The sequence below is a fragment of the Pongo abelii genome, chromosome 1 (genome assembly GCF_028885655.2).
Source record: "Pongo abelii isolate AG06213 chromosome 1, NHGRI_mPonAbe1-v2.0_pri, whole genome shotgun sequence".
NCBI lineage: Eukaryota > Metazoa > Chordata > Mammalia > Primates > Hominidae > Pongo > Pongo abelii.
In genome coordinates this window covers 186284205-186311715 of record NC_071985.2, presented here as the reverse complement: position 1 = coordinate 186311715, position 27511 = coordinate 186284205, and the positions used below count along the sequence as shown (strand labels likewise).

General features: G+C 40.8%; 1 protein-coding gene across 1 annotated transcript in view; it reads left to right on the top strand.

The window, feature by feature from the left end:
- Nucleotides 1-2264: 2264 nt before the first annotated feature.
- LOC100441499 (cytochrome P450 4X1) overlaps nucleotides 2265-27511 on the top strand; it is a 58947-nt gene continuing 33700 nt past the window's right edge. The window contains exon 1 of the mRNA XM_063712594.1: nucleotides 2265-2469. Coding sequence (XP_063568664.1) covers nucleotides 2296-2469 — 174 coding nt within the window. The 5' untranslated portion in view covers nucleotides 2265-2295. The remainder of the gene's footprint in view (nucleotides 2470-27511) is intronic.

Here is a 27511-nt window from a genome sequence, read left to right as displayed (position 1 = left end):
GCATACTGCATGAAGCAATATACAGGGTCAATACAATCCTTATCAAAATACCAGCGACATTCTTCACAGAAATAGAAAAAACTTCAAACATTCAGAGAACCACAAAAGACCCCAATAGTCAAAGCAATGCTGAGAAAAAGAACAAAACTGGAGGCATCATGCTACCAGACTTCAAAATATATACAAAGCTATAATAACCAAAACAGAGTAGTCCTGGCATAAAAACAGACATAGAAAAATACAAGAGAATAGAGAACACAGAAATCAATTTACATATCCATAGTCAGCTGATTTTTGACAAAGGTGTCAAGAACAGTCATTGGGAAATTACAGTCTCTTTAATAAACGGTGCTGGGAAAACTGGATATCCATAAGTAGTTGAATGAAACTAGACCCCTATTTCTCATGCAAAAACCAACTCAAAATGGATTAATGACATAAATTTAAGACCCTGAAACCATAAAACTGCTAGAATAAAACATGGGGGAAATGCTTCAGGACATTGGTCTGGGAAAAAATTTTATGAATAACACCTCAAAAGCAATGGCAACCAAAGGAAAAATGAACAAATGAGATTATATCAAACTAAGAAGTTTCTGCATATCGAAGAAAATAATCAATAAAGTGAAAAGATAGCCAGGAGAAAAGATTTGCAAACTATTAATCAGACAGCAGATTAATATCCACAGTATACAAGAAACTCAAACATCTCAACTCAGAAAAAAATCTGATTAAAAACGAGCAAATGATCTGAACAGATATTTCTCAAAAGAGGACATACAAATGGCCAACAGGTATATGAACATAATGCTCAACATCACTAATCATCAAGGAAATGTAAATCAAAAGCACAATGACATATCATATCCCAGTTAGGATGGCTGTTATCAAAAAGACAAAATGGCAACAACAACAAAAACAACACTAGGAAGAATGCCAAAAAAGGAAACTCCTATACACTGTTGGTGGGAATGTACAGTAGTACAACCACTATGGAGAATGACACAGAGGTTTCTCAAAAACCTACAAATAGAACTCACACATGATCCAGCAATTTTCCTACTGGGTATTTATCAAAAGGAAGGAAAAGGAAGGAAAATCAGTGTACTGAAAGGATATCTGTACCTTCATGTTTATTGCAGCATGATTCACAATAATCAACATGTGAAATCAATCCAGTGTTCAACAACAGATGACTGGATGAAGAAAATTAATATATACACACAATGGACTACTGTTCAGCCATAAAAAAAATAAAATGCTGTCATTGGTGGCAACATGGAAGGAACTGGGTGACATTATATTAATTGAAATAAGCCAGGAACAGAAACTGCATGTTGTCACCCTTATGCAGAGGCTAAAAATAGTTGATCTCATAGATGTAAAAGGTAGAGCAGAGGTTATTAGAGTCTGGGAAGGGAGGGGTAGTGATAGATTTTTTAAAGGACACAAAATTGTAGCTAGACAGGAGGAATAAGTTTTCATGTGTATAGCACTGTAGGATGACTATAGCTAACAACAATATATGTTTTCAAATAGAAGACACCATATTGAGTGTTCCTAACACAAAGAAATGACAAATGTTTGAGCTGATGGCTATGCTAATTGCCAATGATTGCTATACACTGTATGTATGAAAACATCACAAAGTACCTCTAAATGTGTACAATTATTATGTGTCAATTTGAAAAATATTTTTTAAATGTGTGGAATGATACAACAAGGGTGGAATAAAGATGATTTCCCTATTGCACAACAAGCAACTGTTACTTTTATAAAGAAAATGCTTTCATGTGGTGAGAAAGTGCTTTCTGGCTGCAGTGCAGTAGAGAGTTGGTGGCAGGTGTGAGGTGGAAGCAAGTTGGCTAATTTGGAGGTTGTTGAGCTAACCCCAGTGTGAGAAGAGGGTGGCTTGGACTTAGAACAGTGGATGTGGGGCTAAAGTGGGCACTGAAACCAGAGATGTTTAGGAGAGGGAGGTACAGGAGGAGGGAGGGAAGCTCCCACAGACTGCGTGGGCAATCTCCTCCCCTTCCCTCCCAGAGACTTCGGGCCTTACTGGTGATACTGGATTCCTAAGTGGCCTTGGCCTTCTGTTATTTCAGATCCAGGAGATGGGGAGTCTGAACAAAGGGTATCCTGGGCCCACCAGATTTTCTACACTTACCCACTCTGGTTTGAACAGTTCACTGGCTTCCAGAACATTTGAGTCCAACTGTGTCAAAGCTGTGTGTAGCCACAGGGGTGAGGTGTTCTTGGGAGAGCTGCTCTTCCTGAGAACAAAGGGCTCAGGCTATGATGTGGGGAGGAGGCCTGGACCTGTGTCCTATGCCTGGGCAGCTGAAGTTCCCACCCTGCTTATCAAGGTGCCTCCTCTGGGAACCCCCTAGTCACTATTTGACCCAACCAACTTCTTCACCTGCAGAGCCTCAAGCCCCAATATATATGACTTCTTCCTCCAGTGGATTGGTGAGTGAGCACCTGCCTTTCTTGCCTTGCCCACCCCAGACCCTTGGTGCTGGGTGACCAGGACTCTGCCCTGCCCTACTTAGTTGGTTATCCCATCAAACAGACAACCTGGCCTCCTTGTGCCTGTCTTAGGTTCAGTTGCTTTTTGGGGAGTCAGAGAAGGGGGCAGGAGAGCTTCTGGCTGGCTGGCAGGGGACATGGACCCAGTCACTTTCTTTTGCCAGGTTATCTTCTACCCTGGATAGGCATCTCTTCCACAGGTTGTTTCTCTGGTAAATCCCTGATTAAGACACATTTTAGTCCAAAGACTGGTTCTAGAGAGACTGAATCTTAAGTATGACCTTTTTTTTTTTTTCAAGATAGAGTTTCACTCTTTTTTTCTCAGGCTGGAGTGCCATGGCCTGATCTCAGCTCATTGCAGCCTCCACCTCCCAGGTTCAAGCAATTCTCCTGCCTCAGCCTCCCAAGTATCTGGGATTACAGGTGCACACTGCCACACCTGGCTAATTTTTCATATTTTTAGTAGAGAAGGGGTTTCACAATGTTGGTCAGGCTGGTCTCAAACTCCTGGCCTCAAGTGATCTGCCTGCCTTGGCCTCCCAAAGTGTTGGGATTACAGGCGTGAGCCACCATGCCTGGCCAAGTATGAGTTTTCTGAATTGATTCTGGGTTTCCTGGAATTTATTCCCTAATCTGACTAGTTAAAAAGTAACCAATTACTGTTTTCAGTGGTAAAGAGGACACTGGTAGTCCATGGCATGATGTCTTAATAGAGATTAGCAAAATATCATGGGATACTACTCATCAAATGCCTTATGAAAGGCAACCTCATAGAAGGGAAGGTTCAGGGTGACCACATATTTGATACCTTATAACATTTTAGTGAAATTAAGGAACTTATTAAGATTGGCTGGTTGTGAGCTTCAACTCAGTGAAAAAAAGAAAAAAAGATTGCCTGATTTCTCTTAACTGCACTAGATAAAGTGGGGAAAGAAAAAGATGAGATCAGCATTCAAATTTCCAGTGCAAATGACCTGAAAGTTTCCATGTTTGTCACGAAAGAAACTCTTATGTTATGTAACTGCAGACTGAAATATCTGAAAACTAAATCCAGATTCTAATCCTACCAGTGTCTGAATTAAAATGCAAATTAAATTCTAAACCTTGAAGGGTGTCTTCTATTAAAATGAGAGCATTGATGAAAGTAATGGGAGCTTGAAAATTGGAATGAGGACATATGGGAAGATTTGAATGAAGCAGCAGATATCAAACCTCTACATTCTTTTTAATCTTTCTTGCCAATTGCTGAGTCTATCTTTTCCATTTATGCATTTCAGGTCCAGAGAAATAACTTCAGAAGCAACTGCAGTCTGGTGGCAATACCTTGTAAGACTGGCATAAGGTTCTCCAGCAGACTGTATATGCTATCAATTAATGTCCAATATCTGGTACTGTTTCTTTCATAGCCAAGATTCATGGATCCAGCAATCCAGGGATGGAAATAGGAATGGAACAACTCACCATTGTCACTATTGATCCAATAGCAAAAAAAAATTTTCTGTCCTACAAAATTGTTCTCTGTGTGCCTAGAGGTCTCAGTTCTGAAGAGAGGAATGTTTCCACCCAGAGACATATCAATTATACTCTTGAACTTGAAGTTAAGACTGCTCCCTAACCACTTCAGGCTTCTCATGTCTCTGAATCAAAGAGAGTTATGATACTAACTGGGGTGATTGACATTGATTATCTATGTGAAATTGGTAGGTCTTTTACCAATAAACTTAAGGAAGAGTATGCCTGGAATAGAGGAGATACCACAGGGCATGTCTTAGTAGTGTAGTGCACTGTGATTAAAGTAAATGGAAAAATACAACAATCCAATTGAGGCAGGACTACTAATGACGTAGATCCTGCAACAATGAAGGTTTGTATCGAGGGACCTGCCCCGATAATCACGTAGGTTCTTTTCTATTTTCCTAAGCATCGGCTGGCTTGAGAAATAAAGGGACAGAGTACAAAAGTGAGAAATTTTAAAGCTGGGCATCCGGGGGAGACATCACACATTGGTAGGATCCGTGATGCCCCAAAAGCCACAAAAACCAGCAAGATTTTATTAGAGATTTTCAAAAGGGGAGGGAGTGTGCGAATAGGTGTGGGTGACAGGCATCAAGTACTTAACAGGGTAGTAGAATATCACAAGGCAAGTGGAGGCAGGGCGAGATCACAGGACCGGAATGAAATTAAAATTGCTAAAGAAGTTTCGGGCACCATTGTCATTGATAACATCTTATCAGGAGACAGAGTTTTGAGATCAACTGGTCTGACCAAAACTTATTAGGTGGGAATTTCCTCTTCCTAATAAGCCTGGGAGCGCTATGGGAGACGAGTTTATTTCACCTCTGCAATCTTGACCATAAGAGACAGGTACACCCCAGGGGGGCCAGTTCAGAGACCTGCCTCCAGGTGCGCATTTTCTTTCTCAGGGACGTTCCATGCTGAGAAAAAGAATTCAGCGATATTTCTCCCATTTGCTTTTGAAAGAAGAGAAATATGGCTCTGTTCTGCCCGGCTCACCGGCGGTCAGAGTTTAAGGTTATCTCTCTTATTCCCTGAACAATTGCTGTTATCCTGTTCTTTTTTCAGGGTGCCCACATTTCATATTGCTCAAACACACATGCTGTACAATTTGTGTAGTTAACGCAATTATTACAGGGTCCTGAGACGATATACATCCTTCTCGGCTGACAGGATTAAGAGATTAAAGCAAAGACAGGCATAGGAAATCACAAGGGTATTGATTGGGGAAGTGATAAGTGTCCATGAAATCTTTACAATGTACATTTAGAGATTGCAGTAAAGACAGGCATAAGAAATGACAAAAGTATTAATTTGGGGAACTAATAAATGTCCATAAAATCTTCATAACCCACATTCTTCTGTCATAGTTTCAGCCGGTCTCTCTGTTTGGGGTCCCTGACTTCCCGCAACAGGTTTGGATCACTATAGCAGGCAAAAAAGCATGACTGATTGAGGTGTTTGCTGAAGGCAAAGGGCATATGGAATGTATTGTGGAGCAAGGTAGTTATAAATGAGAGCTGTGACCATGTGATCATTGATACAAAAAAGGACTGTAGTTGTTGTGATTATTTCTTAATTATTTTGTTATGAATATGTTTGTGCTTATATTGATTTTTTTCTTCTCTCTTTTACCAAATTTACAATTTTTATTTTTTTATTGTTTTTATATTTTTTCTTCAACTTTTAAGTTCAGGGGTACATGTGCAGAATGTGCAGGTTTGTTACCTAGGTAAACTTGTGCCGTGGTGCTTTGCTGCACAGATCATCCCGTCACCTAGGTATTAAGCCCAGCATCCATTAACTATTCTTCCTGATGCTTGTCCTCCTCCTAACCCCACCCCCAATAGGGCCCAGTATGTGTTGCTCTCCCAACATGTGTCCATGTGTTCTCATCATTCAGCTCCCACTTATAAGTGAGAACATTCAGTTTTTGTTTTTCTGTTCCTGAATTAGCTTGCTGAGGATAATGGCTTCCAACTCCATTCATGTCCCTGTAAAGGACATGAGATCATTCCTTTTTATGGCTGCATAGTATTCCATGATGTGTACATACCACTGTTGCAGGATCCTTGGGGTGTCATTTTTCCAGCTGGAAATCTCTATGGCCAGTGGCACCTTGGCCTGAGTTTTGCATGGGCCCACTGGGCTTGTTCTGCCCACTTGGCCTGGCAGGCTGTGCTCAGCTTATGCTACCAGCCTGGCTCCATGGCTGCCAATGGCACGCCAGATGCAGAGTGGTGAGGGGTGTGTGAGTGAGCATGGGGTCTGGCAAGTGCACACAGCTGCTGGGTATGGTGGCTGTGGCAGGATGAGCAGCTCCAGGCACCAGTACAGGCACTGGCTCCATGCAAGGCTGTAGCTGGACCAGGCATACTACAAGCAGCTTCCACTGCAACCATTGGGGACAGCAGTGGTGCCTGGAAGCTTGGGGATGCCAGGAATCACAGAGCCCCAAAGAAGGTGTCATAGCCCTGGCTCAGAGAGGCCCTAGGCCTGGGCTTCCCAAAGGGCTGTAGGTCATCTCTCCTCATCACCTGCAATGTGTCAAGTAGGGGGCATGTTTCAGCTCTGTTTGTGCTACAGCTCTTTTAGTCCCACCATTTGGTGAGTCCCAAGTTCTTGTTCCATGTCCAGAAAGAATGAGGTATGCTTACAACTGGAGGGTGAGCAAGGCAGAGAGGAGCTTCATTGAGCAACAGAACAGCTCTCAAGAGACCCAAAGTGGGAAGCTCCTTTCTGCAGGCAGGTTGTCCCAATGAGTGTCCAGCTCTCAGTGGAGAGGAGACCTGCACTGGATAGCTCCTTTCCACAGGCAGGCCATCTGACTGGTGTCCAGCTCTCAGCAGAGAGGAGACCCACAGTGGATATAGCTCCTTCCCATAGGCAAGTCATCCCAGTGAGTTGAGGAGACCCGGAGTGGGTATCTCCTTCCCACAGCTGGTAGTCCCAACATTTGTCTGAGCCTGGCTGACTCCAAGGTTTTTATGGGCTCAGAAGAGAGAAAGTGCATGATGATTGGTCCATGGGTGGCCATGGGTGGGCCCAAAAAATACACCATAAGTTCTAAGTCCAGGCCATGAACTCAACCTGGAATTGGCAGTCTGGCCCCCAGCTTGAAAGTAGGGTTTCACCAGGACCCACCCCTTTCTGTGCAAGGGCCTGTTTGCCTCCTGCCATCATCAACATGCTGTCCATGGAGCCCAGGTTGTTTGTGCCAAGGGGTGCCTGGAGGCCTGCACTGAGCCACCTTTACCCATCCTTCAGCCTCTCCCCCCAATATTCATTGGAACCCAAAGTTCCGAGGGGGCCAAGGCAGCAGGGGGCTGGCATGTCAGTGCCACCTTCAGTGCTCACACACCTGGCTGGATTGTGACAGCACTCAGGCTTGGCCGCAACTTTGCTCTGCACCAGAGTGGGCACCAGGAGTGGGGAGAGACCAGACAGTGGGAGTAGGCCCTTCCAAGCCTGTGGGGGTAGGGGTTTTCTGGGTCTCTGAGAGCACAGGGATTCTCAGGTCTAGAGTCATGGTTGGGTGGCTGCAGTTGCATCTGGGAGCCTGGGGCTCCTGCCCCACCAGTTTGGTAAAGGGTGGGGCTCCCACCTGTTCCTGAGTCCCACCAGACTGGCAGAGCTTACAACCCCAGCCATGCCTCCTATGCTGCAGCTGGTGTTTTTGCAATGGCCACTCCAGATGAGCCAACTGCTACCATCACTACATTTACTTTATCTAGTCTGTCATTGATGGACATTTAGGTTGATTTCAGGTCTTTGCTATTGTAAAATAGCACTGCAATGAATATACACGTGCATGTATCTTTATAATAGAATGATTTATATTCCTTTGGGTATATACTCAGTAATGAGAATCCTCGGTCAAATGGCATTTTTGCCTGTAGGTCTTTGAGGAATTGCCACACTGTCTTCCACAATTGTTGAACTAATTTATACTCCCATCAACAGCATAAAAACATTCCTTTTTTCTCTGCAACCTTGCCAGCATCTGCTGTTTTTTAACTTTTTAATAATAGCTATTCTGATTGGCATGAGATGGTATCTTATTGTGATTTTGATTTGCATTTCTCTAGTGATGTTGAGCTTTTTTAAAAAATATGTTTGTTGGATGCATGTATGTCCTCTTTTGAGAAGTGTCTGTTCATGTCCTTTGCTCACTTTTTAAAGGGGTTGTTTGTTTTTTTCTTGTAAACTTAAGTTCCTTGTAGACTCTGGATATTAGACCTTTGTCAGATGGATAGATTGCAAACATTTTCTCCCATTCTGTAGGTTATCTGTTCACTCTGATGATAGTTTATTTTGCTGTGCAGATGCTCTTTAGTTTAATTAGATCCCAGGTGTCAATTTTTGCCTTTTTTGCCATTGCTTTTTGTGATTTCATCAGGAAATATTTGCTCCTGACTAAGTCATGATTGGCATTGCCTAGATTTTCTTTTAGAGTTTTTACAGTTTTAGGTTTTATATTTAAGTCCTTTAATCCATCTTGAGTTAATTTTTGTGTATGGTGTAAGGAAGGGGTCCAGTTTCAATGTTCTGCATATGGCTAGCCAGCTCTCCCAGCATCATTATTAAATAGAAAGTCCTTTCCCCATTGCTTGTTTTTCTCAGGTTTGTTGAAGATCAGATCATTGTAGGTGTGTGGTCTTACTTCTGATTCACTATTCTGTTCCATTGGTCAATGTGTCTGTTCTTGTACCAGTACCCTGCTGTTTTGGTTACTATAGCCTTATAGTATAGTTTGAAGTGGGGGAGCATGATGCCCCCAGCTTTGTTCTTTGTGCTTATAATTGTCTTGACTATTCAGGCTCTTTCTTGGTTCCATATGAATTTTTAAATAGTTTTTTTTTTAGTTTGATGAAGAATGTCAATGATGGTTTAATGGGAACAGCATTGACTCAATAAACTACTTTGGGAAGTATGGCCATTTTTATAATATTTATTCTTTCTATCCATGAACATGGAATGTTTTTCCAATTGTGTCCTCTCTGATTTCTTTGAGCAGTGATTTGTATTTCTCCTTGAAGAGGTTCTTCACTTCCTTTGTTAGCTGTATTCCTAGTTTTTTTTTGTAGTAATTGTGAATGAGAGTTCATTCATGATTTGGCTCTCTGCTTGCCTGTCGTTGGTGTATAGGAACGCTAGCTATTTTTGCACGTTGATTTTATACTCTGAGACTTTGCTAATGTTGTTTATCAGCTTAAAAAACTTTTGGGCTGAGACAATGGGGTTTTCTAACTACAGGATCATGTCATCTGCAAACAAAGATAATATGACTTCCTCTCTTCCTATTCAAATACCTTTATTTCTTTCTCTTGCCTGATTGCCATGGCCAGAATTTCCAATACTATATTGAATGGGAATGGTGAGAGAAAGCATTCTTGTCTTGTACTGGTTTTCATGGGGAATGCTTCCAGCTTTTGCCCATTCAGTGTGATATTGGCTGTGGGTTTGTCATGTACAGCTTTTATTATTATGAGGTGTGTTCCTTCAATACTTAGTTTATTGAGAGTTTTTAACATGAAGGATGTTGAATTTTTTGAAGGCCTTTTCTGCATCTATTGAGATAATCATGTGGGTTTGTCTTTAGTTTGGTTTATGTGATGAATCACATTTATTGATTTGTGTATGTTGAACCAAACTTATGTCCTGGGGATGAACCAACTTGATTGTAGTGGATAAGCTTTTTGAGGTGCTGCTGGATTTGGCTTGCCAGTATTTTGTTGAGTATTTTTGCATCAATGTTCATCAAGGATATTGGTCTGATGTTTTCTTATTCATCGTTGTTGTAGCTCTGCCAGCTTTTGGTATCAGGATGATGCTGGTCTCATAGAATGAGTTAGGGAGGAGTCCTTCTCATTTGATTTTTTTTGAATAGTTTCAGTAGAAACGGTATCAGCTGTTCTTTGTACCTCTGGTAGAATTCAGCTTTGAATCTGTGTGGTCTTGGGCTTTTTTTGATTGGTAGGTTATTCATTACTGCCTCAATTTTGGAACTCGTTATTGATCTATTAAGGGATTCAATTTCTTCCTTGTTCAGTCTTTTGAGGTTGTATGTGTCCAGGAATTTATCCATTCCTTCTAGATTTTCTAGTTTATATAAATAGGGGTATTTATAGTGTTCTCTGATGGTCGTTTGTATTTCTGTGGGGTCATTGGTGATATCCCTTATTATTTCTGATTGTGTTTATTTGATTCTTCTCTCTTTTCCTCTTTACTAGTCTGGGTAGCAGTCTATCTATTTTATTAAGTTTAAAAAAAAAAACCACCTCCTGGATTCATTGATTTTTTGAAGGGTTTTTTTTTTTTCATATCTCTATCTCTTTCAATTCAGCTCTGATCTTGGTTATTTATTGTCCTTTGGTAGCTTTCGAGTGTGTTTGTCTCAGTTCTCTAGTTCTTTTAGTTGAAATGTTAGGTTGTTAACTTCGTATCTTTCTAACTTTTAATGTAGGCATTTAGTGCTATGAATTTCCCTCTTAACACTGCTTTAGCTGTGTCCCAAAGATTCTGATATGTTGTCTCTTTTTTCCCACTGGTTTCAAAGAACTTATAGATTTCTGCCTTGATTTCATTATTTCTGGTATATTGTCTCTTTTTTTCTCATTAGTTTCAAAGAACTTACTGATTTCTGCCTTGATTTCATTATTTCTGGTATGTTGTCTTTTTTCTCACTAGTTTGAAAGAACTTATTGGTTCCTGCCTTGATTTCATTATTTACCCAAGAGTCACTCAGGAGAAGGTTGGTAAATTTTCATGTGGTACTGTGGCTTTGGTGGCTTTCTTAATCTTGAGTTCTAATTTGATTGCACTGTGCCCTGAGAGACTGTTTGTTATTATTTCAGTTCCTTTGCATTTTCAGGGTTTTACTTCTGATTGTGTGATCAATTTTAGAGTAAGTGCCATGTGGTGATGAGAAGAATGTATATTCTGTTGGTTTTGGGTGGAGAGACTTGTAGATATCTATCAGGTCCATTTGATCCAGAGCTGAATTCAGCTCCTGAATGTCTTTGTTAATTTTCTGTCTTGATGATCTGTCTAATATTGTCAGTGGGGTGGTAAAGTCTCCCACTATTACTGTGTGAGAGTCTAAGTCTCTTTATAGGTCTCTAAGAACTTGCTTTTTGAATATGGATGCTCCTGTATTAGGTGCATATATATTTAAGATAATTAGCTCCTCTTGTTGAATTGAATCATTTACCTTTATGTAATGCCCTTTTTTGTCTATTTGATCTTTGTTGGTTTGAAGTCTGTTTTGTCAGAAACTAGGATTGCAAACTAGGACTCTGCTTTTTCCTGTTTTCCATTTGCTTGGTAAATTTTTCCCCATACCTTTATTTTGAGCATATGTGTGAGATGGTATCCAGCTTTCCATTCTGTGTCTTTTATTTGGGGCATTTAGCTCATTTACATTTAAGGTTAGTATTGTTATGTGTGAATTTGATTCAGTTATCATGATGCTAGCTGATTATTTTGCAGACTTGTTTATGTAGTTGCTTCAGTGTCGCTGGTCTGCATACATCAGTGTGTTTTTGTAGTGGCCAGTAATGGTTTTTCCTTTCCATATTTAGTGCTTCCTTCAGAAGCTCTTGCCAGGCTGGCCTGGTGGTGATGCAGTACCTCAGCCTTTGCTTGTCTAAAAATAATCTTATTTCTCCTTCATTTATGAAGCTCAGTTTGGCTGGATATGAAATTCTGGGTTGGAAATTCTTTTCTTTAAGAATATTGAATATTAGCCCCCCATCTCTTCTAGCTTGTAGAGTTTCTGCTGAGAGGTCTGCTGTTAGTATGACGAGCTCCCTTTGTAGGTGATCTGGCCTTTCTCTGACTTCTCTTAATATATATATTAATAATATAATATATTATATATTTTTATTATATTTTATATATTTTATTATATATATATTTTATTATATATTTTATTATATATAAAATATATATTTTTATATATTTATTATATCTATAATTATATTATATTATATCTATAATTATATATAAAATTTATTATATATATTTATTATATAATAAATATATAATTATATATAATTATTTGTATATCTATAATAATGTATAATTAATTATATTTATAATTAAACATATAATTATATAGATTATATATTATATTATATATAATATATATTTTTATTTATATATTTTATTTTTTATAAATATATATAAAATATATACAACTTATATACATTTATTATATATAATTTATATATATAATTTATTATATATCATTATATATTATATAATGATATAAAATATATTTTTTTATTTATATATTTTATTTTTTATAAATATATATAAATATTTTTTTTTATATATATAAAATATATATATAAAATATATATTTTATTTTTTATTTCGACCATGGACAATCTGATGACTATGTGTCTTGGGGTTGATCTTCTCATGGAGTATCTTACTGGGGTTCTGTGCATTTCCTGAATTCGAATGTTGGCCTGTCTTGCTAGGTTGGGGAAGTTCTCCTGAAGTATGTTTTTCAACTTGGTTCCATTCTCCCCATCTCTTTCAGGTACCCCAATCAGTCACAGGTTTGGTCGCTTTATATAATTCCATATTTCTTGGAGGTTTTTTTACTCCTTTTCATTCTTTTTTCTGTATTCTTGTCTGCCTGTCTTATGTCAGAAAGATAGTTTTCAAGCTCTGAGATTCTTTTCTCCACTTGGTCTATTCTGCTATTGATACTTCTGGTTGCATTGTGAAGTTCTTGTGTGTGTTTTTCAGCTCCATCAGATTGGTTATATACGTCTCTAAACCGGCTATTATAGCTATCAGCTCATGTATTGTTTTATCATGATTCTTAGCTTCTTTTCATTGGGTTACAACATGCTCCTTTAGCTCAGTGAAGTTTGTTATCACTTACCTTCTGAAGCCTACTTCTGTCAATTCATCCATCTCAGCCTCAGCCCAGTTCTGTGCCCTTGCTGGAGAGGTGTTGTGGTCATTTGTGGGAGAGTAAGCACTCTGGCTTTTTTAGTTTTCAGCATTTTTGCATGGATTCTTTCTCATCTTTGTGGGCTTATCTATCTTCAATCTTTAAGGTTGCTGACCTTTGAATGGGGTTTCTATGGGGTCTTTTTTGTTTTTTTATATTTTTTTCTTTTTTCTTTTTAATTATACTTTAAGTTCTAGGGTACATGTGCACAACATGCAGGTTTGTTACATATGTATACATGTGCCATGCTGGTGTGCTGCACCCATTAACTCATCATTTACATTACATATATCTCTTAATGCTGTCCCTCCCCCCTCCCCCCACCCCACAACAGGCCCCAGTGTGTGATGTTCCCCTTCCTGTGTCTAAGTGTTCTAATTGTTCAATTCCCACCTATGAGTGAAGACATGCGGTGTTTGGTTTTTTGTCCTTGTGATAGTTTGCTGAGAATGATGATTTCCAGCTTCATCCATGTCCCTACAAAGGACATGAACTCATCCTTTTTTATGGCTGCTTAGTATTCAATGCTGTATATGTGCCACATTTTCTTAATCCAGTCTATCATTGTTGGACATTTGGGTTGGTTCCAAGTCTTTGCTATTGTGAATAGTGCCACAATAAGCATATGTGTCCTTGTGTCTTTATAGCAGCATGATTTATAATCCTTTGGGTATATACCCAGTAATGGGATGGCTGGGTCAAATGGTATTTCTAGTTCTAGATCCCTGAGGAATTGCCACACTGACTTCCACAATGGTTGAACTAGTTTACAGTCCCACCAACAGTGTAAAAGTGTTCCTATTTCTCCACATCCTCTCCAGCACCTGTTGTTTCCTCACTTTTTAATGATCGCCATTCTAACTGGTGTGAGATGGTATCTCATTGTGGTTTTGATTTGTGTTTCTCTGATGACCAGTGATGATGAGCATTTTTTCATGTGTCTTTTGGCTGCATAAATGTCTTCTTTTGAGAAGTGTCTGTTCATATCCTTTGCCCACTTTTTGATGGGGTTGTTTTTTTCTTATAAATTTGTTTGAGTTCTTTGTAGATTCTGGATATTAACCCTTTGTCAGATGAGTAGATTGCAAAAATTTTCTCCCATTCTGTAGGTTGCCTGTTCACTCTGATGGTAGTTTCTTTTGCTGTGCAGAAGCTCTTTAGTTTAATTAGATCCCATTTGTCAATTTTGGCTTCTGTTGCCATTGCTTTTGGTGTTTTAGACATGAAGTCCTTGCCCATGCCTATGTCCTGAATGGTATTGCCTGGGTTTTCTTCTAGGGTTTTTATGGTTTTAGGTCTAACATGTAAGTCTTTAATCCATCTTGAATTAATTTTTGTATAAGGTATAAGGAAGGGATCCAGTTTCAGCTTTCTACATATGGGTAGCCAGTTTTCCCAGCACCACTTGTTAAATAGGGAATCCTTTCCCCATTTCTTGTTTTTGTCAGGTTTGTCAAAGATCAGATAGTTGTGGATATGTGGCATTATTTCTGAGGGCTCTGTTCTGTTCCATTGGTCTATATCTCTGTTTTGGTACCAGTACTATGCTGTTTTGGTTACTGTAGCCTTGTAGTATAGTTTGAAGTCAGGTAGCGTGATGCCTCCAGCTTTGTTCTTTTGGCTTACTATTGACTTGGCAATGTGGGCTCTTTTTTGGTTCCATGTGAACTTTAAAGTAGTTTTTTCAAATTCTGTGAAGAAAGTCATTGGTAGCTTGATGGGGATGGCATTGAATCTATAAATTACCTTGGGCAGTATGGCCATTTTCACAATATTGATTCTTCCTATCCATGAGTATGGAATGTTCTTCCATTTGTTTGTATCCTCTTTTATTTCATTGAGCAGTGGTTTGTAGTTCTCCTTGAAGAGGTCCTTCATGTCCCTTGTAAGTTGGATTCCTGGGTATTTTATTCTCTTTGAAGAAATTTTGAATGGGAGTTCACTCATGATTTGGCTCTCTGTTTGTTACTGGTTTATAAGAATGCTTGTAATTTTTGCACACTGATTTTGTATCCTGAGACTTTGCTGAAATTGCTTATCAGTTAAGGAGATTTTGGGCTGAGATGATGGGGTTTTCTAGATATACAGTCATGCCATCTGCAAACAGGGACAATTTGACTTACTCTTTTCCTAACTGAATACCCTCTATTTCCTTCTCCTGCCTGATTGCAAGATGGCTGAATAGGAACAGCTCCAGTCCCCAGCTCCCAGCATGAGTGATGCAGAAGATGGATAATTTCTGCATTTCCAACTGAGGTACCGGGTTTATCTCACTGGGGATTGTCAGACAGTGGGTGCAGGAAAGTAGGTGCGCACAGTGGGTGCAGCACACTGAGCATGAGCCAATGCAGGGCGACGCATCGCCTCACCCAGGAAGTGCAAGGGGTCAGGGAATTCCCTTTCCTAGCCAAGGAAAGGGGTGACAGATGGCACCTGGAAAATTGGGTCACTCCCACCGTAATACTGCACTTTTCCTGCCTACAAAAATGCAGAGCCGCCACTGACTGAAGAGCTCAGTTGGGGGCAGGGCAGCTGTGCTGGAGACCCAGGTCGGGAAACCCTGCCCAGTGATGAGTAGCAGGGGCAGGGACGTGCATGGAAAACAGTCTGGGCACATTTCTCTAAGGCAGTTGCAGTGTTCTCAAGGCCCGTGATAGTCCTTAGGCTTCTTGCTTCCTCCCAGCCTGAGGGCAGTAGAGGTGGGGGCTGCAGCAGTGGCAAAAATGGTGGGCATGTCCATTACCTCTGGGAGCTCCAGCCCAGATAATACAGAGCTGCCATTGGTCCGAGTGCTGTCGTGGGGAGTGGGGTGGCTTCACTGGGGTCCCAGGTCAGTGGGCTTTATTTGGCGAGGTATAGTGGATGCTATGCCTGCAGTCTGTCCACCCCTCAGCACCATGGGTATGGCCCCTATCCTGAGGGCATGCAAGAGAGCCAGGCCTCCCTTGTCTAATCTTTTTTCAAGGTTTTTTACTTCTTTGCCATGGGTTTGAACTTCGTCCTTGTTGGCAGAGCTACAGCAGCTGGTACAGGAGTGTTCAGGAGTCCAAGGCCCTTGGGGCTCCACATGGGCCTGAGCAGCAGCTCTGCCGAGCAGCTCTTGGTGTCAGTCTGGAGGCCCAGGGGAGGGAAAGTTGGTGGGGGAGGGCAGGGAGGGTGTGTGGAATTTCCTGGGCCCAGGTTTGCAAATGTCTATGGCAGAAGTGTGAGTCCTGGGGGCTCTTGCTCACTCACTGTTTCCCCAGTGGGGAGTCTCCCTTGCACCAATCCCCAGTGAGCATTTGTCTTGTCTCACTCTTCTCTCTGTGGGTTGCATTTCTTCTTGATGAATCCCAGTGTGTCCTCTGGGATGATCCCACTGAAGAGCTAGTGCTTAACTCCTCCCTGCTATGCCTTAAAAAAAAAAAATAAACCAGGGGAGGCTGGCAAGATGACTGAATAGGAACAGCTCTGTCCTGCAGCTCCCTGGGAGATCAATGCAGAATGTGGGTGGTTTCTGCATTTCCAACTGAGATACCTGGCTCATCTCACTGGGACTAGTTAGACAGTGGGTGCAGCCCACAGAAGGCAAGCTGAAGCAGGATGGGGTGTTATGTCACCTGAGAAGTGCAAGGGGTTAGGGAACTCCCTCCCCTAGCCAAGGAAAGCCATGGGGGGCTGTGCCTTGAGGAACAGTGCATTCCAGCCCAGATACTATGCTTTTCCCATGGTCTTGGCAACCTACAGATCAGGAGATTACCTTGGGTGTCTATGCCACCAGGACCCTGGGTTTCAAGCACAAAAGTGGGTGGCCATTTGGACAGACATGAAGATAGCTGCAGGAGTTTTTTTCATACCCCAGTGATGCCTGAAATGCCAGTGAGAAAGAACTGTTCACTCCCCTGGAAAGGAGGCTGAAGCCAGAGAGCCAAGTGGTCTAGCTCAGTGGATCCCACCCCCATGGAGCCCAACAAGCTAAGATCCACTGGCTTGAAATTCTCACTGCCAGCACAGGAGTCTGAGGTCAACCCGGGATGCTCAAGCTTGGTGGGGAGAGGGGTATCTGCCATTACTGAGGCTTGAGTAGGTGGTTTTCCCCTCACAGTGTAAACAAAGCAGCAGGGAAGTTCCAACTGGGCAGAGCCCTCCACAGCTCAGCAAAGCCACTGTAGCCAGACTGCCTCTAAATTCCTCCTCTCTGGTCAGGGCATCTCTGAAAAAAAGGCAGCAGCCTGCAGTCCCAGCTACTCGGGAAGCTGAGGCAGGAGAATGGCATAAACCTCGGAGGCGGAGCTTGCAGTGAGCCTAGATCATGCCACTGCACTCCAGCCTGGGTGACAGAGCGAGACTCTATATCAAAAAAAAAATAAATAAATAAATAAAAAAGGCAGCAGCCCCAGTAAGGGGCTTATAGGTAAAACCCCCATCTCCCTGGGAGAAAGCACCTGGGAGAAGGGGTGGCTGTGGGCACAGCTTCAGCACACATAAACATCCCTGCCTGCTGGCTCTGAAGAGAGCAGTGGATCTCCCAGCACAGCATTCAAGCTCTGCTAAGGGTTAGACTGCCTCCTCAACTGGGTCCCTGATCCCCATGTCTCCTGACTGGGAGACATCTCCCAGCAGGGGCCAACAGACACTTCATACAGGACAGCTCTGGCTGGCATCTGGTGGGTGCCCCTATGGGATGAAGCTTCCAGAGGAAGAAACAGGGGCATCAATCTTTGCTGTTCTGCAGCCCCCACTGGTGATACCCAGGTGAAAAGGGTCTGGAGGGGACCCCCAGCAAACTCCAGCAGACCTGCAGCAGAGAGACTTTACTGTTAGAAGGAAAACAAATAAACAGAAAGGAAGAGCATCAACATCAAAAAGGACGTCGTCCACACAGAAACTCCATCCGAAGATCACCAACATCAAAGACTAAAGGTAGATAAGTCCATGAAGATAGGGAGAAACCAGCACAAAAAGGCTGGAAATTCCAAAAATCAGAATGCCTCTTCCCCTCCAAATGATCACAACTCCTCACCAGCAAGGGAACAAACCTGGATGGAGAATGAGTTTGATGAATTGAGAGAAGTAGGCTTCAGGAGGTGGGTAATAACAAACTCCTCCAAGCTAAAGGAGCTTGTTCTAACCCAATGCAAGAAAGTCAAGAACCTTGAAAAAAGGTTAGATGAATTGCTAACTAGAATAACCAGTTTAGAGAAGAATGTAAATGACCTGATGGAGCTGAAAAACAGCACAAGAACTTCATGAAGCATACACAAGTATCAATAGTTGAATCAACAAATGAAAGAAAGGATATCAGAGATTGAAGATCAATCTCTTAAAAATCTCTTAATGAAATAAAGCGTGAAGACAAGATTAGAGAAAAAAGAATGAAAAGAAATAAACAAAGTGTCCAAGAAATATCAGACTATGTGAGAAGACCATACCTGAAAGTGACAGAGAGAATGGAACCAAGCTGGAAAACACTCTTCAGGATATTATCCAGGAGAACTTCCCCAACCTAGCAAGACAGGCTAACATTCAAATTCAGGAAAAACAGAGAACACCACAAAGATACTCCTCGAGAAGAGAAACCCCAATACACATAATCATCAGATTCACCAAGGTTGAAATGAAGGAAAAAATGTTAAGGGCAGCTAGAGAGAAAGGTCGGGTTACCCACAAAGGGAAACCCAACAGACTAACAGCGGATCTCTCTGCAGAAATCCTACAAGCTAGAAGAAAGTGGGGGCCAATATTCAACATTCTTAAAGAAAAGAATTTCTTTCCTTTCATCTCCAGCCAAGCTAAGCTTCATAAGTGAAGGAGAATAAAATTATTTACAGACAAGCAAATGCTGAGAGATTTTGTCACCACCACACCTGCCCTAAAAGAGCTCCTGAAGGAAGCACTAAACATGGAAAGGCACAACCAGTACCAGCCACTGCAAAAACATGCCAAATTGTAAAGACCATCGAGGCTAGGAAGAAACTGCATCAACTAACGAGCAAAATAACCCGCTAACATCATAATGACAGGAGCAAATTCACACATAACAATATTAACCTTAAATATAAATGTGCTAAATGCCCCAATTAAAAGACACAGACTGGCAAACTGGATAAAGAGTCAAGACCCATCAGTGTGCTATATTCAGGAAACCCATCTCATGTGCAGAGACACACATAGCCTCAAAATAAAGGGATGGAGGAAGATCTACCAAACAAATGGAAAACAAAAAAAGGCGGGGGTTGAAATTCTAGTCTCTGATAAAACAGACTTTAAACCAACAAAGATCAAAAGAGACAAAGAAGGCCATTACATAGTGGTAAAGGGATCAACTCAACAAGAAGAACTAACTATCCTAAATATAAATGCACCCAATAAAGGAGCACCCAGATTCATAAAGCAAGTCCTTAGAGACCTAGAAAGAGACTTAAGACTCCCAAACAATAATAATGGGAGACTTTAACACCCCACTGTCAACATTAGAGAGATCAACGAGACAGAAAGTTAACAAGGATATCCAGGAAGTGAACTCAGCTCTGCACCAAGTGGACCTAATAGACATCTACAGAACTCTCCACCCCAAATCAATAGAATATACATTCTTTTCAGCACCACACCACACCTATTCCAAAATTGACCACATAGTTGGAAGTAAAGCACTCCTCCAAAACAACAGAAATTATAACAAACTGTCGCTCAGACCACAGTGCAATCAAACTAGAACTCAGGATCAAGAAACTCACTCAAAACCACTCAACTACATGGAAACTGAATAACCTGCTCCTGAATGACTACCTGGCACATAACAAAATGAAGGCAGAAATAAAGATGTTCTTTGAAACCAACGAGAACAAAGACACAACATACAAGAATCTATGGGACACATTCAAAGCAGTGTGTAAAGGGAAATTTATAGCACTAAATGCCCACAAGAGAAAGCAGGAAAGCTCTAAAATTGACACCCTAACATCACAATTAAAAGAACTAGAGAAGCAAGAGCAAACACATTCAAAAGCTAGCAGAAGGCAAGAAATAACTAAGGTCAGAGCAGAACTGAGGGAAATAAAGACACAAAAAACCCTTCAAAAAATCAATGAATCCAGGAGCTGGTTTTTTGAAAAGATCAACAAAATTGATAGACCACTAGCAAGACTAATAAAGAAGAAAAGAGAGAAGAATCAAATAGACGCAATAAAAAATGATAAAGGGGATATCACCACTGACCCCACAGAAATACAAACTACCATCAGGGAATACTATAAACACTTCTATGCAAATAAACTAGAAAATCTAGAAGAAATGGATAAATTCCTCCACACATACACTTTCCCAAGACTAAACCAGGAAGAAGTTGAATCTCTGAATAGACCAATAACAGGCTCTGAAATTGAGGCAATAATTAATAGCTTACCAACCAAAAAAAGTCCAGGACCAGATGGATTCACAGCCGAATTCTACCAGAGGTACAAGGAGGAGCTGGTACCATTCCTTCTGAAACTCTTCCAATCAATAGAAAAAGAGGGAATCCTCCCTAACTCATTTCATGAAACCAGCATCATCCTCATACCAAAGCCTGGCAGAGACACAACAAAAAAAGAGAATTTTAGACCAATATCCCTGATGAACACTGATGCAAAAATCCTCAATAAAATCCTAGCAAACCGAATCCAGCAGCACATCAAAAAGCTTATCCACCATGATCAAGTGGGCTTCAACCCTAGTATGCAAGGCTGGTTCAACATATGCAAATCAATAAACGTAATCCAGCATATAAACAGAACCAATGACAAAAACCACATGATTATCTCAATAGATGCAGAAAAGTCCTTTGACAAAATTCAACAGCCCTTCATGCTATAAACTCTCAATAAATTAGGTATTGATGGGACGTATCTCAAAATAATAAGAGCTATCTATGACAAACCCACAGCCAACATCATATGCAGCCAAAAGACACATGAAAAAATGCTCATCATCACTGGCCATCAGAGAAATGCAAATCAAAACCACAATGAGATACCATCTCACACCAGTTAGAATGGCCATTATTAAAAAGTGAGGAAACAACAGGTGCTGGAGAGGATGTGGAGAAATAGGAACACTTTTACACTGTTGGTGGGACTGTAAACTAGTTCAACCATTGTGGAAGACAGTGTGGCAATTCCTCAAGGATCTAGAACTAGAAATACCATTTGACCCAGCTATCCCATTACTGGGTATATACCCAAAGGATTATAAATCATGCTGCTGTAAAGACACATGCACACGTATGCTTATTGTGGCACTATTCACAATAGCAAAGACTTGGAACCAACACAAATGTCCATCAACGATAGACTGGATTAAGAAAATGTGGCACATATACACCATTGAATACTAAGCAGCCATAAAAAAGGATGAGTTCATGTCCTTTGTAGGGACATGGATGAAGCTGGAAACCAGTATTCTCAGCAAACTATCACAAGGACAGAAAACCAAACACTGCATGTTCTCGCTTATAAGTGGGAATTGAACAATGAGAACACTTGGACACAGGGTGGGGAACATCGCACACCGGGGCCTGTCGTGGGGTGGTGGGAGCAGGGAGGGATAGTATTAGGAGAAATACCTAAGGTAAATGATGAGTTAATGGGTGCAGCAAACCAACATGGCACATGTATACATATGTAACAAACCTGCACGTTGTGCACGTGTACACTAGAACTTAAAGTATAATAATAAAAAAAAATCTATCGATATTCAAAAAAAAAAACCAGACTGAAAAAAAAAAAGGTCTGGCATAGATGTGAAGTAATACACATGCCAGTCCCTTTGCAACAGCTCCCAAGAGCCCACTGATCCAGGGACCAGGGTTTTTTAGCTTATTTGTCTTTATTTGTGAAATGAGGCTTATACTGCCCTGTATTTCACAGAGTGGTCTGGAGGACTGAAAGATAAAATATATGTAAAAGTGACATATCAGGTAAGCTCTTATAGTTTCCATGTCCTGGTACTTGGGAGTGAGTTTTTAAAAAATTACAAGTCTAAGAGTCAGTTTGCCCAAAGTCCCATTGTCTCTAACAAAAAATAAAGTCCTTTGCTTAGTCTTCCTACTTATTTCTATACATTTAAACATTTTTTTCCTACATTTTGTTGTTGTTGTTTTTCTGTACCAGCACATAAATAAGTAGTTACCAGCTTTCAGCTTCACTCTAGGGGAAAGGTCACCATACCATCTTCTCAATGGTAGGCTGTTGTGGCTGGTTCATTCAGAGTTTGTTGGTGGTGGTGTTTGTTTGCTTTTAAAGTGAAAGCAAGTTTATTAGGAAGGTAAAGGAATAAAGAATGGCTACTAAATAGGCAAAGCAGCCCCAAGAGCTGCTGGTTGCCATAAATTTTGGCAAATTTATGACTCACTATATATGTCTGCATAATGTCAAAAAGTGGTAGGGGAGAGGTCTTAGGATGGATTGGAGGCACGATGTGATACAGAAGACAGACTTTGGGAGCCACATATGACCAAGGTCAAGTTATTTCATTTCTCAGGCTTCAACTTGCTCATTTGTAAAGTGGAAGTAGTGAGGCCTACTTGGGACAACAGAGATAGCACATGTAAGATTCCTGGCACATAGTAAGAGTTCAGTGTTATTTGATATTATTATTATTCCAGATAAGAGTCTAACTTGGAAGAAGCTGTTGTGTCAGTTACACCATAAGTTACATTACTTATGTGATGTTCAAATAATATTATCATTTTTGAAATACACCCAAGTTAGACAAATATGAGAATTGCTTAAGGCATTTGACTTACTATTGAGTAAGTTAATTTGACTTACTATTTGACTTACTATTTGACTTACTATTGAGTAAGTTAATTGTTTAACTTATTATCCAAAATAGCAATTTATTTAATTTGATGTTAAGCAAATAAACTCTTTCATCAGATGGGGAAGGTGAAGTTTAAATGACTTTAGTTGACCTCAATATACTCTTTTTTTTTTTTTTTTTTTTTTTGAGATGGAGTCTTGCTCTGTCACCCAGGCTGGAATGCAGTGGCAAGATCTCAGCTCACTGCAATCTATGCCTCCTGGGTTCAAGCAATTCTCCTGCCTCAGCCTCCCAAGTAGCTGGGGTTACAGGTACCCACCACCACATCTGGCTAATTTTTGTATTTTTGGTAGAGATACTGTTTCGCCAAGTTGGCCAGGCTGGTCTCAAACTCCTGACCTCAGGTGATCTGCCCACCTCGGCCTCCCAAAGTGCTGGGATTACAGGTGTGAGCCACCCCACCTGGCCCTCAATGTACTCTTAAATTTAATAATTTTGAGTTGGCCTATTTATATTTAATAAGGAAAACAGATACTGGATAATGACATTGTAAAATTAAATAATATTAGTAGTATTCGAAACTGTCTATGACTGGAGATTTTTAATGGGATTTTATACAATTTGCATTTTGTGTTATACTGTGTTGTGGTTTAAAGTACTATGAAATGTGAAACTCTACATCTGCCCCAACCTTTTCTTCCTCCTACCTTCAAGGCCAGTGACTGCACTAGGAATCCCAACCTCACTTACTAGGAATTGGGGGTGAGGTTGGGGTAGGAAATAGAGAGAGGAGGAGAAACCGTAACCTTCTTTCACTCTCAAATCCCTGAGATCCCCACCCAGAAACATTCCAACTCTCCTTTCACAGTCAAACTCTTCAAAGTGATTGACACTTCTCCACAGCTCCTTAGTGCCCTCCTAATTTCTTCTCAACCCACTTTATTTTGATTTCTGTTTCTATCATTTCAACATCTCTTCCCAAGTTTACAACTGACTTCCATGATATGAATTCCAATAAACACATTTTAAACTTCATCTTTGTTTTGTAACTCATCATTCATCTTTCATTTCAAGTGTCTCAGCCTCTCTCTTTGTATCTCACACTGGATGATCCTGGTTTCCTTCACACCTCTCTGCTTGCCTCTTTTCCATCTCCTCTGGAGGTTCTCACATCTCCACCAAACATTTTAAAAACTGGGTGGAGAAATATGAGCCTTCAGAGGAGATGAAACAGAGTAACACTGTTGGATACATTTAAGGTTTCACTGCCCTGTCCTTGAAAGGAATTGGAAAGACCAGCGCAGGTGGTATAGCCCACAGGTCACATGGAGAAAGGAAAAGTGACCTTGGAGTTCTCAGTCTGGAGAGAAGGAGGTTAGGGGTAGCCTTTTTGTTTTTTGGCTTTTCTTTTGGACTTCATTTCCTTATCTGTAAGATAGGACTAGATCCAGATAACCCATATGGGTCTGTGCAGTTGTAGCATGAATCCCTTTTACCATAACACTGTTTTCCATATCTATCTGTCCTCTCCGCCAGATTGTGTGTTGGCCTACCTTTGATACAGTTTTGTATCCTGGTATTTCCCAGCATTGGCAGAGGGACAGTGCAGCACAGTGAGAGCAGGAACTGGTTCTATGCTTCCTTACTGAAACTTTCCATTCTCTTACCTCCAGGATGTTGACTGAAGAAAATGATGGAACCATGTGCTAGTGGCCTTTTGCATGGAACTTACTATGTAAATTCTACTGGTTCCTAAGTCTTTTAACAGCTTGCTTGTCAATGCCCCCAGCAATAATCATAGCAGCTGTTCTGAATCCCTGCCCCTGCCATGGCAGAAGATGCCTCAGGATTCTCTAAAAAAAACTCAAGTTATCCAGCATCAGAGATATAATCTGCCTGTTTCCTCCTCCCATTCTTTCTCTTATGCTTATGTGCTTGTCTTCCCAGTTTAACCCCTTCAAAACCAAAACTACTGTGTTAATTAGGGGCAGAATGAAGTGATCACTTCCCAGCCTTGATGCTTCCATAAAAATATCTAGGACTATTCAGGAGGCCGAGGTGGGAGGATCACTTGAGCCCAAGAGGTCAAGGCTTCAATAAACTGTGATAGCACCACTGTACTCCAGCCTGGGTGACAGAACAAGACTGTCTAAAAAATATGGCTAGGACTGACTATCTATGAAGTTTCTGTTCCTTGCCCCTTCTGGCTCATCCATTCTATTCAATGCCCCATTCATCCCCTTCAGCCTCCCCAGCCATGTGTTTTCTCTCTTACTGCCCCCCTCTCAGAATCTTCTATCCTTCCTATTAGTGCCACCTCCGTGAGGAACAACCAACAAGCTCCCTGTCTTGAGAATAACCATCATTTTACTTTACTCGTCTATTTATCTAGCTTCCCGCCCTCTAATAGACAAAATTCTCTTAATAGACAAAATTCTTGAGTTGGGATATCTCCATTTCCTCATTGTCCACTTGCTTTGTAGGTCATTGCTCTACATTTCTCACCCTGTTGTTTCTTAAAACTCCCTGACCCCTGGTATGTCTCCTTAGTTCAAGTGAAATAAATGTTTATAAAACATTTATTGTGTGCCCAGCTCAAAGACAGGCTCCAGGCAGAATTCAAGAAATAATATAAAAAAAAAAGTTTAAACCATCATGGTGTTTTAAAGCCTAATTAGGAAGATAAGCTGAATATGCAAAGAGATACAGAAGGAAGCTGTACAGGATTTTTTTTAATTCTTTTTTTTAAATTTTTTTTTTTTGAGATGGAGTCTTGCTCTGTTGCCCAGGCTGGAGTGCAGTGGCGCTGTCTTGGCTCCCCACAAGCTCCACCTCACGCCATTCTCCTGCCTCAGCCTCCCAAGTAGCTGGGACTACAGGGGCCCACCACCATGTCGGGTTGATTTTTTATATTTTTAGTAGAGACAGGGTTTCACCATGTTAGCCAAGATTGTCTCAGTCTCCTGACCTCGTGATCTGCCTGACTCGGCCTCCCAAAGTGCTGGGGTTACAGGCGTGAGCCTCCGGCCACATGGTACATATATATATTTATGGGGTACATGAGATGTTTTGACACAGGCAGGCAATGCATAATAATCACATCAAGTAAATTGGATTTATTATTTGTGTTACAAATAATCCAATTATATCCTTTTGTTATTTTTTAAAGTACAATTAAATTGTTATTGGCTACAGTCACCCTGTTATACTATTAAATACTAGGTCTTATTCATTCTTCCTATTTTTTTATTCCCCCACACCCCCAACTGGTAATCATCCTTCTATTGTCTATCTCCATGAGTTCCATTGTTATGATTGTTAGATCCCACAAGCGAGAACATGTGATGTTTGTCTTTCTGTGCCTGATTTATTTCACTTAACATAATGACCTCCAGTTCTATCCATATTGTTGCAAATGACAGGATCTCATTCTTTTTATGGCTGAATAATACTCCATTGTGTATTTACACCACATTTTTTTATTATTATTATACTTTAAGTTTTAGGGTACATGTGCACAATGTGCAGGTTTGTTACAAATGTATACATGTGCCATGCTGGTGTGCTGCACCCATTAACTCGTCATTTAGCATTAGGTATATCTCCTAATGCTATCCCTCCCCCCTCCCTCCACCCCACAACAGTCCCCAGAGTGTGATGTTCCCCTTCCTGTGTCCATGTGTTCTCATTGTTCAATTCCCATCTATGAGTGAGAACATGCGTACACCACATTTTCTTTATCCATTCATCTGTTGATGGACACTTAGGGTGCTTCCAAATTTTGGCTATTGCAAACAGTGCTGCAACAAACATGGGAGTGCAGATATCTCTTTGATACACTTATTTCCTTTCTTTGTGGTATATATCCTACAGTGGGATTGCTGGATCATATGGTAGCTCAATTTTAATTTTTTGAGGAATCTCCAAACCGTTCTCCTAGAATTTCTGATTGTGGAATGAATGACAAATGAAAACAGGGATGAAGTATCAAATGAGAGGCATAAAAACCAAGGCTTCAATTTGTTCATAAAATAGATTCCTGTAGGCTAGTGGTTAAAGAAATATTTGAGAAACAGACACAAAGTGTTTTTGAGGAACACTTTGACAAGAGCAAAAGACACATAGGGCAGGGGGTGGAGATGGGGGTGGGATTGGGGAAGATAGATTCTTCTTGCCTTTTCTATCTCAGTGAAGAGAAACTATGAAAGGAAAATATCCTGGGCCCCCAAATCACTAAGCTAAAGGGAAAATTCAAGCTGCGAACTGTTTAGGGCAAACCTGCCTCCCATTCTATTCAATGTCATCCCTCTGTTCAGTGAGATAAATGCATATCTAATTGCCCCCTTTGGAGAGGCTAATCAGAAACTCAGAAGAATGCAACCATTTGTTTCTCACCTACCTGTGACCTAGAAGCCCCCTCCCTCTGGCAAGTTGTCCCACCTTTCCAGACTGAACCAATGTTCATTTTTAGATACGTTGATTGATGTCTCATGTCTCACTAAAATGTAAAAAACCAAGCTGTGCTCTGACGACCTTGGGCACATGTCATCAGTACCTCCTGAGGCTGTGTCATGGGTGTGTATCCTCAACCTCGGCAAAATAAACTTTCTAAATTAACTGAGAGCTGTCTCAAATTTTGGGGGTTCACATAACTTAGGGATTGTCCTAGACTTTCCTACTATGCCTACATCCAGTCACCAACTCCCATCAAAA